Genomic DNA, 15,651 nt, shown 5'->3' with positions numbered 1-15,651 from the left:
ATGTAACACCTGAGCACTGCTGGGCCAGCTAAGTATATTTATTTTAAAATATCATGCTAATTGAATCTCTGATGCTTCCAATCCCTTCGTTTCAAAACGGTTGCTATTTTGAATTGGGAGTTGCGCCTTCTTCTTAATTCGAAATAAGATATTCAGAAATTGAAATTTTCTCATTTTTATTATTCGCAGTGCTCACCAGAAGATCCTAACACTCCAACCGCCGTGACAGTAATTAGAATTCAATTCTGTCCGTATGTTGTAGCCTATATAACGATATGTTTTGTTGGGGATCTTCAGCTGAAGCAACAGCATCGCGTGCATTTTCCCCTTTTTTGCTGGCAACCAGTAGATGGAGACAGAGTTTTAAGTAAGGTGGTTTCTGAGAAAAAGTTGTGAACCACGCAAGTTTTATCCATTGAATAGCGAACCAAAATACTGGGAGCAAAGTAACACCGCACATTATTATAAATATATTTTTAGTTCAACTGGTTTCCTGACTATCCTGAAAATTTGCAGGGCGTATGTTAGAGCTGGCTTAAAATGGTCAGAAGGAATCTAAAACGATTTCAGGAATAGCGGCATATTCAGTAGTTTACTCAGATTTTGCAAACTTAAATGATTTAAGTCAATAACAAATGTAAAAGTATCCTACTTCTATTCGCGTTTTATATTTTAAACAGATTGCAGATTGCGTTGCATTTGTAGTAGTTATATGTAGGGTGCTGGCCAATCCCATTTATGTCTACACCCTCTCCTAGTTTTCTTTCCTAAATGACACACTGGCATATCCCATGTTGCTATTCCACGAACAGCGAGTAATGAGGCGGCGGTGGTAAAGCATGCTGCGATTTTATTCTCAGGCAATAATAACCAATTGATTGCACATCTGTTGATTGTACATCTGTTTTGACACAATGTTGCGCGTTGTTGTGGAATCTGCGAAAGATCTTCCAAAAAAGAAACTTGGGAGTCCTGACCCCATAACATCGATTGTGTTTAAAGGTGAGTTAAAACAGGTTGTAGCCTAGTTTCTACAGTTGAAAATTGGGCTGCGCTCGGGATGGAGTATATATACAGAGTATACCTGTATGTCAGTTGAAGGATGTGTAATGTACTTCGTTTATTTCTACCATCACAAAATGCGACCTTAAATACATCGAATGTGCTTTTATTTGACACTGCCTTCCTGGCGAGGACTCCGTTGATAAGGGGAGTTTTATATAGATGGGACTTAAACAAATTAAGTAAAATGGCTTTAACACAGTTGAACATGGTCATACAGAAATACATTTTCATAAGGCACTTGTGCATTTTTGAAGTATCTACTCATATCTTTTTTTAAACTTAAAATAATAGACTGACAATGCAGTAAAATACTTAACAGCTTGTCACAAATGGGTTTTTGTAAAATATGGTCAATATTAACGTTTTCGTGTTCATTGCAGAACATTAATCAATTCCACATGAGGTCAGATTGTATGAAATTCCAGTGGGATCATAACTTGGAGAGAGAATGGCTTGATTCTATTGACATTCAGATATATGAATGTGTTGCATATGTTTATTTATTTCTGTATCATATTTTACTCAGAGGTAACAGACAGGGAGAATTTTAGGGAACGAAATGTATATGGGCTTTCGGGCTTCGCACCAAGCTCTATCCACTAAGGGGACAAACTATGAAAATACAAGTGAAACCACTCAGTATGCTTCTCATGTTTTTGAACTAAAAATTTAGGAATCAAAGAATTATTTTCATTCCTGCATGCTAGGTTTGAATTTAGCAACATAAATGAAGGTGAAGGTATGACATGCTCACAGCACCATTCATCATTTCTAAATATATTGCTTAGCTCATGAACCTCAATTCTTTCTTTAAGGAATCCACCCCTCTGGATACAGTAACTGTATGTGCTAGTAATGGATTTTTGTACACACAGTGCACAGTGTTGTGGCTTAGAATAACACCGTACATTTCTTCCTTGACTCTTGTGTTTTACAGATGAAAAGAAAAAGACAAAATCAATTGACAATGAGTTAAATCCGGTTTGGAATGAAGTAAGTTTTCAGAAATTGTATTTCAGTCTCTATTTGAATAAACCAGATAAAGTCCAGACAAAACTGGTCTGTTGGAAATTTGATGACTAGAAATATTTTTATATCACTCCAATTTAATTAAAAATCAAATTTCCCAAAGACCAGTTTTGTAAATGATAAGCAAAACAGATCAGCAGCAAAACAGATCAGCAGCTACTCAGTAAATATTGTATTGTTTTGTTTTGTTTGTTAAAGGTGGATGACTCACTCCACATTGATGTTCTATTTGAGAGCACCCGCTCCTTTTAAATCTGTTGATGTTTCATAATATCTGAATACTATTGAGAAAACAGCTTCTGAAAGTTTCTGAAAGTGTGCACCTTTTTAATGTTTAAATAATCGTTTCAGCAAGGGCATCTGTGCTTTATTTTAACCTACATTGTTCTTTTTTTTGCTGATTGTAGGTCCTTGAGTTTGATTTGAAGGGGGCACCTTTGGATTCTTCCTCATTCATTGAAGTTATTGTGAAAGACTATGAAACCATTGGAAAAGACAGGTTTGCACTACGCTTTAATAACCTACCTTCCATGGTTATTAAAATGGCTTTTAGAGTTACAAAATAAGGAAACATTATTCTAACCAATATCATTCTATCTTTCCCTTATAAAAGAGACATTCATCCTAATTCAGAATAGTGCTTAATAGCCCTTATCTCTCAATCTCTCAGTGGGATAGCACCCCATTTGCAGTGTCTTGCTTTGCTCATAGCTTCCTGGATATGCTGTATTTTTGCATGTTTTCGCTTTGGCAATGCTCATTGCAACATTGTGTTATTGTACTCCCATACTGTAGGATTATGGTAATCAACCAGTCATTTCGGCAATACAAGGATGGGCATACTTCAGAAAGATACAATATAAAACTGTCTATCTAGATCATTTGTGTTGCATTTAAAACATCATTATACCCTCACCGCACACCTTAAGCTTTCAATGAAGTGCACCATAGCACTTTAGGAATAATCGTTATAGAATAATAAAGGAACAGTCCTCAGATAGTTTAAGGTGTGTCTCCAGATCTTATTGTCCCTCTCTGCACCTTACACACCTGTGGACTGTGTTGAGACTTGCACTGCTATGGTATGTGTGGGAAGCTAATCAGCCTGTCTGATGCCGGAAGGGAGTGAATAGAATAGTTCTATTTCTCTTTTTAAAGAAATGCAGGGCATCTGTTGAATGGGTAACTGTGTATTTGGACTATGTTTAATTCAGTGAACTGGAATGAGTTGCCTTTGCACAGAAGGTGCTATTATTTAAGGTGCTATTACCTGCTAGTAACCGAAGACCTCAATTTTTCGTTCCTTTTCAATTAGAGCATTTTTACAAAGTAAATCCAGTCCTGACAAATATGCTGGTCATTGTTGCAGGGAACAATACTACAATAGGACGTTTTGTAGAGTGTGACATTTCTGTTCACTTGTCTCAGTTTGCCCTTGAAGACCTGTCCCGTTCCCAAAGACTTGACAAAAATGAAGTTGGGACATTAGTAGTAACTTTCTGCACACTGTAGCTACATTTATGAATATGAAGCTATGCAAGATATAAACTGTAACATGCCAGAGAGGTGATCAGTGTCTGCAAATGTGAAGGTAAACATGTTCCACTGTTGTTGCAGTGCTTTTTATTTCTTTATATTACTGTTGTGTTTCATTCAGTGACTACCAGGACCTGAATGAATATTGCAAAATTTCGCTGGAAGATTTAAATATCATGACTAAATCTAATTTTGTGCAATTGAAGTAGCTTATGCTGGTATTTTTGATGTTTATGGAAAGTGTTTGAAATTAACGGTGAATTAAAGTTTCGGAGCTAAATATAATGACAAAAAACACATTTCTAGAGTCATCTGACATTTTACGTTTTTATAAAGTTGCAAGTTGTTTTGCTTTCATCCCACATAAACATATATGGCATATGGTGTAGATTTTAAAACCGATGTCTGAGGCTCCACAGTTACTAATGTAAAATGGAGTATAAGTTGTGGCCACTCAAGTGCTATTTCCATGTCTTTTGCTATTTTCAGTAATCCTCCAGTCTTCTGTTGTTGTGGTTTTTGGGAATACACAATTAAACTTATGTTCAAAATGGCTGAAAGAGAGATTCAGCAGTCTCTGAGGCTCTCTACAGCAAAGATTTCCATTGAGTCAGTCAGTCCATTGGAGGAGTGAAATTGCAGACTCCCACATTTTTCCAGAATCTCTGGGTCATTTGTAACCAGGCAACACTAGGAAAACAAAGTTTAAGGAAGGCTTTTGTGACCATGCTAGAGGGAAAATGTTCCTGCATTTCTGTGTGTGATGTTGCTCTGCTGAGGTGAACCTGTGAACAATTAGATTTATTTATTTACTTATATGACCTGTTTCTGGTCATTGCTCAGCATTAACCAGTCTTTATCTCATATCCAAAGACTGATTTGACTGATTTGAGCTATCAGATATTGTACATTGTTTTTTTATGTACATTATTGCAGATAGAATATGTGAATCATATGGAAACCTCTTGCTTTAAGACAGCATGTTGTGGACAAAAATAATATATGCATCATCTCAAGACAAGGGTACATCTTATACATCATTTTTTTATGATACACCATCTTTATTGCCAGTCTTTTATTCCAAGTGTACTAACATTTAAAGCCTCAACATTTCTTCAAGCCAATGGTGACTAGTAAAAGGGAAAGCTGTTTCAGAGACTTGGCATCTGCAGGCACAACCTTCTTGTCTTCTTGTGGTGTCATGATTCAATATTGGCGTGTGAATATGAATGGTGATAGAAGGATTTCCAGTTCCTGCTACTAGCCTGCTTCCGTGATCCGCGCTTGTGTTCCAGTCAAGCAGGTAACGAATGATGGGCCACGTGGAAGGGCTAGCACCACAGAACGACCAATCAGCACCCAGAGCACTTTACTGCAGTGGCTTTGTCTGCATATTTCTGCCCAACAGTTGACTAGAAACAACAAACTCAGTAATGGGTCCATGACTCACTGGACCCTTCTACTTGACCAAGAATCTCTTTAGAGAGTTTGTATTCTTTAAATTATTAAACAGTCAAGGTTTTAGAGAACTTTTGAGAACACCCTGTACATTTAAACTGACATTTTTTTGGCATATAGGTTTAAAAACGAGAATTTGTCCGGAGAATGACAGAATTGCTTCATATAATTTATTCAGTGACATTCCATGTGAATGCTGTCATCCACAAGAGAATCTCTGGAGGTGTTTTAACTTGAACTCAAAAGTGCAAGATGTACTAATACAGTAAAATAATACAGATTTTACATGTGTTTTGCATGTTGTTTTAAAGCCTTGGATTTTGAGCAGAGATCGCAACTGACTTTGACTGATGTCCTTTTGCAAATATTACAAACTATATAAATAGATGGCATAGATATAGATGGTATGGGAAAACACAAGATGTGTCAGTTGACATAAACTGCCAAACATTACGCAGACATTGACTGTTCAGGATTATGCAGATTACTATTACCCATAATGCATGGGGTGAGCTGCTATTGCTCTTAGCACAACATTGGGCTCCTTGTGACCCTCATTCATGAGCAGAGACCAGTTGGTAGATTTTTCAGTTTGTTCATGAGAATTCCTTTCTCATACCCTTGTCAAACCATTTGTGTTCTCTCCCTTTCTCCAAGCTAGTCACACTGTGCTTGATGGTTCTTAAGATGGTTTTTCCCCTTGAACTCTATTGCTTTTTTAGCATTCCTTTGTTACTAGTGTGGGTACATGGCTCTACATATTCTTTCCCTGCTATTCTGTGTATCCCCAAAAATGAGAGGCAATGAAATATTGGTGAATATTGGTAAATATTTTCAAAAATAAAATAACAATGATAAGCATACATATGAGTTCAAACAGACAAGGTCAATTAAACAATATACTGTATTGTAAATTGGCTACTTTTAGAAGAAATTGAGCATTCTTATGAAAAATATTTTACAGGTGCATATTTAGTGTGTAATTGTACACGATTAAAAAAAATCTATTCAGATGAAAGCAGGAGTGGCAAATATTTGTCAATGCAAATGGTCTTATAATAATAATATGAAGACAATCTGACAGCTATCTTGAAGAGCACATAAATGTGCATTAATTAACACAATATCATGATACATTCTTAAAACCTTCTCAGAATGGAAGTATGCTAATTCAAAATCTACATGCTTGTCCACTGCCTCGTCTTATCCACTTTTCAGAAGTAGTGATTTCCACAAGGGTTCCTTGGTTACTGTCCTCTTGCTCGTATTCTTAGTAATGCTTCTGTCAGAGGCCACTGAAATATTTGACTTTTCTATATTTACCAATGACAGCATTTTGACTTTGGGATCATAAGCAGAAAGGATCACAAAAATAGGATCAACATATCCATTCGCCTTATTGCTATTGCTTTATTGTGGTCTGAGAGTCCGAATTAGGGATAAGTCTTGTGTAAATTTGAGATACTTCAGCGCCAGACAGAAAGTCAGAGGGCCAGGCTATTTGCTCAGGGCTGAGCAGGGGCAGCTGAAGGGGTTAAAATGAGTCATGGTTTTAAACTTCGAGGCCTGAAGTGACCCTTTTTTTACATAGCCATCCTGGTTACATTTTTGTGTCAGGAATTTTACATTTCTACTGTTCGTCTGATTTTTTTTGTGGGAAACTAGAATACCAAAATGGACATAGTGATGGGTAATAGATGCTTGGTTTAGCCTTTAAGGTCTGGATCTGATATGCCCTTGTGTTTTGTGTTCATGACATTGCAAGTGGATCTGACTGGGTGCGGTGTTTACGTTGGGAGGTTTCGCATGGTCCTATTACAACAGTGATGTCACAATGCACACAAAGGAATTCTGGGAACTGCCTCCAGAAACCTCAACCCTCCAGTTTTTCTTAAAGTTTATTTTGCCATGCACCGCCTTGCTTGGGGCTGAATTTAATTATTCCCATGTCTGACTGAATTTTAAAGTCCTAGTGAGCCAACATTCAGTTATTACCCTTGGCAACCTGTCTAGTTCCTTGTTCCATGGAGGGGTGTGACTATTCTACATCAGAAAGAAATGACATGGTGGCAGTAATAATTCAGATTGAAACAGAGGTTATGCAGTATATACATATGCAAACAACATGATGTTCAACAACACAATAAAAATAATGGATGTAAAAGCTTGCAAATGCAATTATCCGGGTAACAATGGGAACAAGGAACATCTGTAATTTATTTGACAGTCATTCAGCACGTGTGAAATCAAATTTACCTAACTGGAGACTGAAATAAATAATAAAAAGTCATGTATAGTCATATAAATGAAAACAATACACTCGGTAGTTCACCTGTTCACCTACTCCAAGCATGTATGTACAAAGTCATTCGCATTTAGAGAGCTGGGTTGAGTTAATAATCACTTGATACAGTGTGTCCGTTTAACACACTGGCTTTTTTTCCCCAGATGGAGTAATTCAACCATTATTTTTAGTACTTGGTTGATTATGTCGCTTTAGCCGTGTAGATTCATTTTGTAATGCATTTTATTCCCTACCTGTAAGTTTGAGGTCATTTACTTCCGGGGAATGTACTGTCCTGTATAAATACGCAATGATGCCAATCTTTAACAAAAGCTTTTGATATTACAAACAAGTGAAGTGATAAACTGTAAATCTTGATGGCCATAAAAACTTGAGATATGCATTTGTCATTCTTTTATAGGTTCATTGGCTCTGCAAAAGTCTCTCTGAAAGATCTGGCAAGTGGCCAGTTGAAGTCCATCCCTTCAAAGAATTTACCCCTTCTAAGTGAAAAAAATGAAAATATTGGAGTAAGTGCAGAACTGTTTATGCTTTTTTATTTTGCACCAAACAATATGTTCATCATCGTATGAAAAACCATCACATTGAATCAAATGTTGATTGAATATGGACAAAAGTAATGAGAAAAGACTGAATACTGGCTTTGTCCTTCTAGTCCTTGTATAGCCCTGAAGAACAGTAACTATTTTTTACCGAGCCAAATCTGTGTAATTAAAATGTTTGTGTGTTTTCATAACTCAACATGTAAGCATGGAATGCCTTGATTTGACTGATTAACTGATTCAGCTCACACTTATTGCCTGTTAGGCTACCATCAATTTAGTGATCGGATATGATCCTCCAGCTGGTGCCGTGCCAGATCCAAACAGTCAGACGGATGGCGGTACTGCAGGTGCTGGTGAGTCAGATGGAGCTACCCTATGTTTTTCCCCAATGTTGCAAGTACCATTATTTCTTTTTACAGCAATAAAGTAAAATAAATTGAATAATATTTTTGACTTGTGTCGATTCAGTATCCAGTGATGTGCCCAGTGATCCAGTGAGTAGGTAATCAGTGCAGGATAGGTGCCAGCCAGGCAGAAGCTTTTTGGTTAAGGGGTTTGGTGGCATCAGGTTCCAGCGGAAGCTTTGGAATTACAGGAACAAGGTTACCTACCCCCTAACAATAGGAAGTTCTGTTGCAAATGTCTAGTTTTGCATAGACTGTAGCACTGAGAAGAAAACTGACCTGACTTCCTCTTGCTCAATTGTGTTGGTGTCACGGATATTGTGTCTTTGCTGTGCCTGAATATAATTATTCACTTGTAGTAACATGTAACAGCCTGTCATGCAAGTTTTTTAGGTAGTGCAGTTGCAGAATAACACCTGTTGCAGATAGAAAAAGAAACAGCCTGGTCTTACCCAGTTTTGCTCCTGACCTTAAAAATCCGTCTAATTTCATTTGGCGAGATTAACAAAATACATTACAATACCAGGGATCTGTTCGAGTTCTTGTATGGAAAATGTGATTCAATTGTTCTAGGCACTTTGCTTTTATTAAATGGATACTTGTACATAATTGCTTAACTATTCAGGACTCATTTCCTCATGACAACTCAACATTTTGTGTATAGAAAGCCATAGTCATTCCTGGCAAATAAGCAGTTTTGTTCCAAACAAAGCTAGTACTGTGTCACTGAGACACAAGCATATCTACAGATTACTGAAACATTCACTGCCCTGCGATGGCCTGCATTTGATCACATGGTATACGGGGACGGTGCGTGAGTTTTGGGTGCATCTCGTTTCTGCAGGAGGAAATGGAGGTGATGGGGACGAGGGAGACGTTGCTGACGGAGGCCAGATGGGGGACGGCTCCTCTCCTGGTCAGCCTGGTAACCCCAACCAGAGGCTCTCGGGGAGAACCAGGAAAAGGCACAAACAGTTAGCTAACAAACCTCAGGATTTCCAGGTACTCTGTCCCACAGGCCACAGGCTAGGCACTTGCACAAAGCCTTTATTTACAGTCGGTTTACTAGACACATGCAACACAGCCAGATTATTTCATTCAGTTCAGTATAAAAAACGTATAAAACTGGCTGCTGCAAGTCAAATCATTGTGTTTGATAAATGCTGATGTCTTCAGCTTATTGATAAATATTCATCCTTGAGCAGCTTTTGAATATTATGTTTTGAGCAAGGTAAACAGTCTCTTACTCCTGTCTGTCAGATTCGTGTCCGCGTTATCGAAGCTCGACAGTTGCCTGGAAACAACATCAAGCCTGTCGTCAAGGTTAACATCTGTGAAGAGACGCATCGAACAAGGATCAAGAGAGGAAACAACCCCTATTTTGATGAGGTACTACGAATCTGAGGGAATATGACTCAAATATTGCATAGATATAATTTTTGGACTTTGATTGGATGTTTTCTAACAACCTGGGGTCATTAGTGAATTGCAAGTTGGATTTTATGTTGGTAACCCATCTTTCAAGGTTCTAAGTGCTCAGAGGCACTGTGTTAAGTCCTTTGGTGAACTTTTTGGCCTGATAACCTGCTGTTATCTAATTTCATTTTCCTGCTGTCTCGCTATTTGTTGTATTTCCACTGCTTCAGTAAGTTTCTAATGTCCCTCTTAAGCAATGACTTAGTGTGAAATAATGATGTATACCTCATAGTCTATATTCCAGTTTATACTGTGTGTTGAACAACTGGCTAAGTGTGTGTGTGTGTGTGTGTTTATAAAATATAGCCCAATCAGCAGTTGCCATACTCCATTTGGTTTTAAATAATGGTTGTATGACTTTTTTGTTTTCATTTTCCAGATGTTTTTTTACAACATGAACATGTTGCCCTCGGAGTTGTTTGATGAATATATCATCATACGGGTAAGTCCAACCCTCATATCTAAACTGTCATTCTGTGCTTCCCTCTTGGACGTAATATACTTAGCTGTAGCTTTGTGCTTGATAAATTATGTTAAAGGATTACCTATTTTGTTAATAATCTAAAATGATTACAAAATGTAGGCATACTGGTCTATTGTAAAATGTGTACTTAAGAGTGCTGCAAAGCTGAGCTTGCTTCATTAAAATGGAAAAGCTACCCGGGGTTGATGTGCAGACCGTGATGGTGTGCGTCACGGTTCGTCTTTGGAACGCTATCTCAAACGGCAACGTTTCACTCCCTTTCCGCAGGTGTACGACTCCTCCTCCCTGAGGGCGGACAGCCTCATGGGGGAGTTTAAGGTATTCCTTCATCCACTTTTTTTTCATCCCTCGTTCTGAATCTCTGCTGCTGATGCATGGGCCAGAATGTGACTTTGAAAACACAGCCTCTTATGACGCAGATGTCTGGAATTTGGTTTGACAATCTGCCAGCTTTATAATATATTGAGTTAGACATGTTATTACATATTAGAACAATATTTCATTTTTTAAAGCATTTTTTAATGCTTTTTTTTGCTTTTTTTAATGCTACCACCACTCCCATCCCTCCCCCCTAATAAATCAAAACTTATCCATGCAAATATGCCCCTCACACCCATAATATATTTCACTAGTTACTTCACTTTTGTAAATTGCAAATTAGTTATTATTTCTGTAAAATGTGCACCTGCAAGAAAAATGCTGACCTGACAATGAGTAATAACATTTGGATTTATAATAAAATAATCTTTAGGAAAGCATTTCAGCATTCACACTGATTCACAATCTACACCTTTGCTCTCCCTCTTCAGATGGACATTGGATATGTCTACGATGAGCCAGGTAGGTCCGCTTCCATGTCCTTGTTTGGAGAAATCCAGGTAAATTCTCCATGATGAGATTGATCCACTTCCTGTGCTCCTCCCCTAGCTCACGCCATCATGAGGAAGTGGCTCCTGCTGAACGACCCGGATGACTCCAGCTCCGGGGCTAAGGGGTACCTCAAAGTCAGCATGTTCATCGTCGGCACGGGGGACGAGCCTCCGGTAACGCTCCGTTCCTTCACCCTGACTCGGCCTGCTGACTCCCGGCCCCAATGCTGTCATTGAGTCTCATTGAAAAAGAAAAATGCTGAAAAAATAAAAATAATAAACAATAAAGTCTTACTGAAAAAGAGAAATGCTGAAAGAAGAATAGAATGTGCAATAATAATGTCCATACAGTGTCTCTCTCCATTGTTACATTATGGTTCACAAGGAAACTCAAGAGCAGTGTTTCAGACATATGAAACACTCTTGACCATTGGACCTTACAGTGCCTCTATAGAGGATGCAATGATCACATCCTCCATGGAACATTGTAGGCCTGTTCTCGCTCAGAACAGCGCTGTGCATTTTCGATGGGCACTCGGGCCTGGATTCAGTCTGCACTAGTGGGCTTTAGTGTGTCATTGCGAGCGTGCTCTAATACCCGCGGTGTCTGTGTGGCCCTCGATGGACAGGTGGAGAGCAGGGAAGTGAACGAGGACCGGGACGATATGGAGAGCAACCTGCTGCTTCCGGCCGGGGTTACGCTGCGCTGGATCACGCTGACGCTGAAAGTGTTCCGGGCTGAGGACATCCCCCAGAGTGCGTCTTAGCCCCCCCCCCCCCCCCCCCCCCCCAATGCCACACTCCAGACCTGGGTCAAATACGTATTTGTTTTGGATTCAAATACTTTTCTACACTTTACTGATCTTGCCTGGTCTACTGGAACCAATGAAATACTCTCAAAAAGTGCTAACCCTGCCTTCTGGTCATATTGGCCGGCTAAATTACACCAGGCAAGATCAATCGAGCACAGAAAAGTATTTGAATCCAAAACAAATACGCATTTGACCCAGGTCTGCCACACTCTACTGTGCCTTCTGCTTCTGGGCCACCAGCTCAGTAGGCACAAGATACTAGAGATAAGATTACTGTGTCCTTTTCAGAAAGTGGCTCTGGCTAGCTAGCAACTAGTCCTGCTACTGATTTAAGTACTAACTTCATCACTATCATATGTACTTAATATCACATATACTTAATATTAAGTTGTAATATTAAAAACGTTGGGCAATATTAATGTTTCGTCCTTAACATTCAAATGTAACCCTTTTTGTGTTTTAGTGGATGATGCTTTTGCACAATCTGTCAAGGCAATATTTGGGGGGGATGGAGACAAGAAGAACCTGGTGGACCCCTTTTTAGAAGTCCAGTTTGCTGGCAAAAAGGTACAACGAATCATTTAGAAATAACAGACAGGTCCGAAATGTTGTCCCATATCTGGTTCCACCGATGTGTATGCTCCTGTGGAAACATGGGCATGCAGTAGAATTTTTTCATGTTGTTGTTGGAACACTGGGTGTCAGGCTGACCTTCTTGTTTTGTAGCTTTGCACTAAAATACTTGAGAAGAATGCCAATCCGGAGTGGAACCAGATGCTCAAACTGCAGGTCAAGGTAAACACTCTTGGATTTTATCGCATCTTTGTGACAAAACCCCAGATACAAATTGTGTGAATGCAACCCTAGGTGTGTGCAGTATGTATGGATTATTTTTAATTGGAATGTGAAATGAATATCATACAAGGTATAACTCTTCCTCCCTACAGTTTCCATCTATGTGTGAGCGCGTCAAACTAACAATCTTTGACTGGTAAGTCAATGAGATTTCATTTTGTCACAATTGATGAAATTGGAGGTATTCTTGTGTACTGTAAATAAAGGTGCTTTAAATGTTCAACTCATGACTTCTGAAGTGTTTTTCTGGCAGTGTGTAACTTCCCTTGCTCAAGATGTATGAATTTACTGCCCCCAGTTTACTACCATTGAGCTCTGTTACTACTGTTGATTTCTCACCATAGACATTTTGTGGGTTAACTTACCCCGGGCTCCTTTCTTAAGCGGACTTATGAGGATTTTGAAATGGAGTGTTGTCAGATTGTGGTCAGTACATCTTGGCTGGGATCATCTGTGACAGTGTGAGTCATTGAGGTGGACACACCCTCTCCCAGAACAGGATCCTTTTTGGCAGAAGTGATCTCAGGTCCAGCTTTAAGGGAATTAAAAAACAAACTGCGGAAGTTTATGATAATTGTTGGCATGATGTGTTGCAAGTGTGTAACAGTGTCGGTTTCAGAGCGAGTCTTAATTTATTGTTGAACTGTCGTTTAGGGACCGCCTGACGAGGAACGACGCAATAGGAACAACATATTTAAATCTGACTAAAATAGCGGCATCTGGTGGCGAGGTCGAAGGTGAGGCCTTTTGAGCGGCAAGTGCCACAAAGTTTTATCCTTTCTCCTTTGCTCATGGTGTTGAAATGTATAATATCATTTTTATATAACATAGGGTATTGTTACTTACAGCATATTGCTTTGGGCTGCTAAGAATGTAGTTAAGTTAATCTAGTGACTTTCTCACAACAACTGAAGATTTAACTGCCAGTAAACGTAATTGCATTGAATGTTCAACGTCACGTTTCAAATTGCGAATGTATCGATTCATTAGTTTTGTCTGTCTTTGGAAAGTAAATCTGGAAAATTGTCACTTGGTGTGATTTTTTTTTAATGAAATGAACTACATTGCATTCTTGCTATGAAGCATTTTTTTCATGTATAATGCCAGATTATTTTGAAGCTAATGAGGCTAATGAATGAAGCTAATCTAATTATTGATATTGATTTGAAAAGTTGGATGAAATTCTGGCCTTACACATGTTGTTTCTTTGTTTTGGCATAGACACACATTCGGGATATGGGTCTTCTTCAGAATATGGACGTTTTGGTTGGTTTCCTTGTTTTGCACTTTGTCCAGAGCTGAAATAAACAGTGCTTATGACCAGCTCTAGGGATCAATTAATTTGGCAATAACCAATAATATAGCAATCAAATGACTAGCATCTTGATGACTAACCCATCTGAAAGTCAAAAGAAACATTTGAATTCAGGCTGCCTGGTTTACAGGCTTATGCCTGTATGAAGTGATTTCAGCCCTGGAGAAACATGTAGAATGCTGCTTTAGATATTCTGCTTATGGCTCTTTCAGCTCATTTGTGTAACCCTTATGTCTAAGTGTGCTTTGCTTTTGAATTAATTCTTAGAGTTTCAGAAAGCTTTGTGTCAAGCACAGCAATGATGGTTTTGTGAGTCCAAAATGAAAAACACTGCTCGCAAAGCCTTAGCCATAGGGTTACAGCAAGTGCATTGGTCTTGGAGAGGAAATCTTTCTCAATCTAACTTCTAATATGTTCTCTGCTTAATACTATGCATAGAAACTGCGCTTGTATTGTACAGCATGTGAACTTGTTACAATTGGTTTTTAACTTAACCTGTGTACCTGGTTAAGTTAAAATCTTTTGACATAAGGCTGACATAGCATCCGTCATAACACTTACCAAAAGTATGACAGTTTCATGTCATTTGTCATAACCTGGCGTCATCTGTTATGCCATCTTGTGACAACTGTTAGGTCGTGTGGATGACAGTGTTATGTAAGTCTTATGTCGAAGCATAGCATTACCAAGTAATGCAAATGAAACCAGTGCAAACAATGCAGTATTCATTTGCATTCCTTTATACTGTTCTGTTATGTAAGGTTTTGTCACACTAGGTCCAGGACTGCTGCTCAGTTCTTCAGTTATTGGTATGCTGCAAAATGATGCCTAACACACTAACCTCTCTAACAGATGCTGAGCATGAAACAAGGCAAACTTTGATGCGAAATATCCCACACTGTGATGAGAGAATCTACTTTCGTAAATTAACATCAGTATTGTCCCCCCCTTATGTACTTTGGGAATTTAGTTCTGATATTATTTAGATGTGTTTTGTCACTTGGACACTTGCAACATTAGGCTGTCAATGTTGTATTTGGGATTCCCTAGGGTAGAATTCATCGCCTAAGTTAAGTCGATGGTTTTCCTCATTCTGTCTGAAGAGAGAAGCTTTGGAATTACAAGACTGAATGTGAATCATCTTTGTTGCACCAATTGTAGTTTTGCTGACTAGCCATGATTTGATTCTTAGGGACAACTGGGGAGTCAGAAGTTGGGTTCCTGCCTGCCTTTGGGCCGTGCTTTGTTAACTTTTATGGAAGTCCCAGAGAATTCACCGGTCTTCCTGACCCTTATGAGGAACTGAACTTTGGGAAGGTACGTTCCTCAAAATGGAAATGGAAAATTTCTGGATGTTTACGCCAGTTTTCAATCATATCATGTTCTGTCTTAACAAAATCGAAAATTAACACCACCACATTACTGTACTTCATTTTTTAATTTTCATTTTGCAAGGACCAAGAACTAGTTTCTTATTTTCCAGAACTGGCTTAGTCTT

The 15,651-nt window shown here is 38.7% G+C and overlaps 1 protein-coding gene across 4 annotated transcripts in view; it reads left to right on the top strand.

The window, feature by feature from the left end:
* Positions 1-680: 680 nt before the first annotated feature.
* The window catches only part of LOC118219442 (myoferlin-like), a 32,512-nt gene continuing 17,541 nt past the window's right edge, over positions 681-15,651 (top strand). For 2 of the 4 annotated variants that reach the window (XM_035402595.1, XM_035402594.1), the window contains exons 1-18: positions 747-1,002; positions 2,003-2,058; positions 2,502-2,593; positions 7,794-7,902; positions 8,201-8,291; positions 9,187-9,344; positions 9,603-9,731; positions 10,198-10,260; positions 10,570-10,620; positions 11,112-11,142; positions 11,230-11,345; positions 11,801-11,927; positions 12,447-12,550; positions 12,710-12,778; positions 12,931-12,974; positions 13,493-13,575; positions 14,060-14,104; positions 15,346-15,470. In XM_035402595.1, the coding sequence (XP_035258486.1) occupies positions 915-1,002; positions 2,003-2,058; positions 2,502-2,593; positions 7,794-7,902; positions 8,201-8,291; positions 9,187-9,344; positions 9,603-9,731; positions 10,198-10,260; positions 10,570-10,620; positions 11,112-11,142; positions 11,230-11,345; positions 11,801-11,927; positions 12,447-12,550; positions 12,710-12,778; positions 12,931-12,974; positions 13,493-13,575; positions 14,060-14,104; positions 15,346-15,470 (1,581 nt within the window). In that variant the 5' untranslated portion in view covers positions 747-914. Of the gene's footprint in view, positions 1,003-2,002; positions 2,059-2,501; positions 2,594-7,793; positions 7,903-8,200; positions 8,292-9,186; positions 9,345-9,602; positions 9,732-10,197; positions 10,261-10,569; positions 10,621-11,111; positions 11,143-11,229; positions 11,346-11,800; positions 11,928-12,446; positions 12,551-12,709; positions 12,779-12,930; positions 12,975-13,492; positions 13,576-14,059; positions 14,105-15,345; positions 15,471-15,651 lie in introns of all 4 variants that reach the window. The other 2 variants (XM_035402593.1, XM_035402596.1) reach the window with 2 other exon arrangements.

Source organism: Anguilla anguilla, chromosome 2, assembly GCF_013347855.1.
Source record: "Anguilla anguilla isolate fAngAng1 chromosome 2, fAngAng1.pri, whole genome shotgun sequence".
Classification (NCBI taxonomy): Eukaryota; Metazoa; Chordata; class Actinopteri; order Anguilliformes; family Anguillidae; genus Anguilla; species Anguilla anguilla.
Note: the sequence above shows the minus strand (reverse complement) of the source record. Positions and strands in the feature narration are given on the sequence as shown.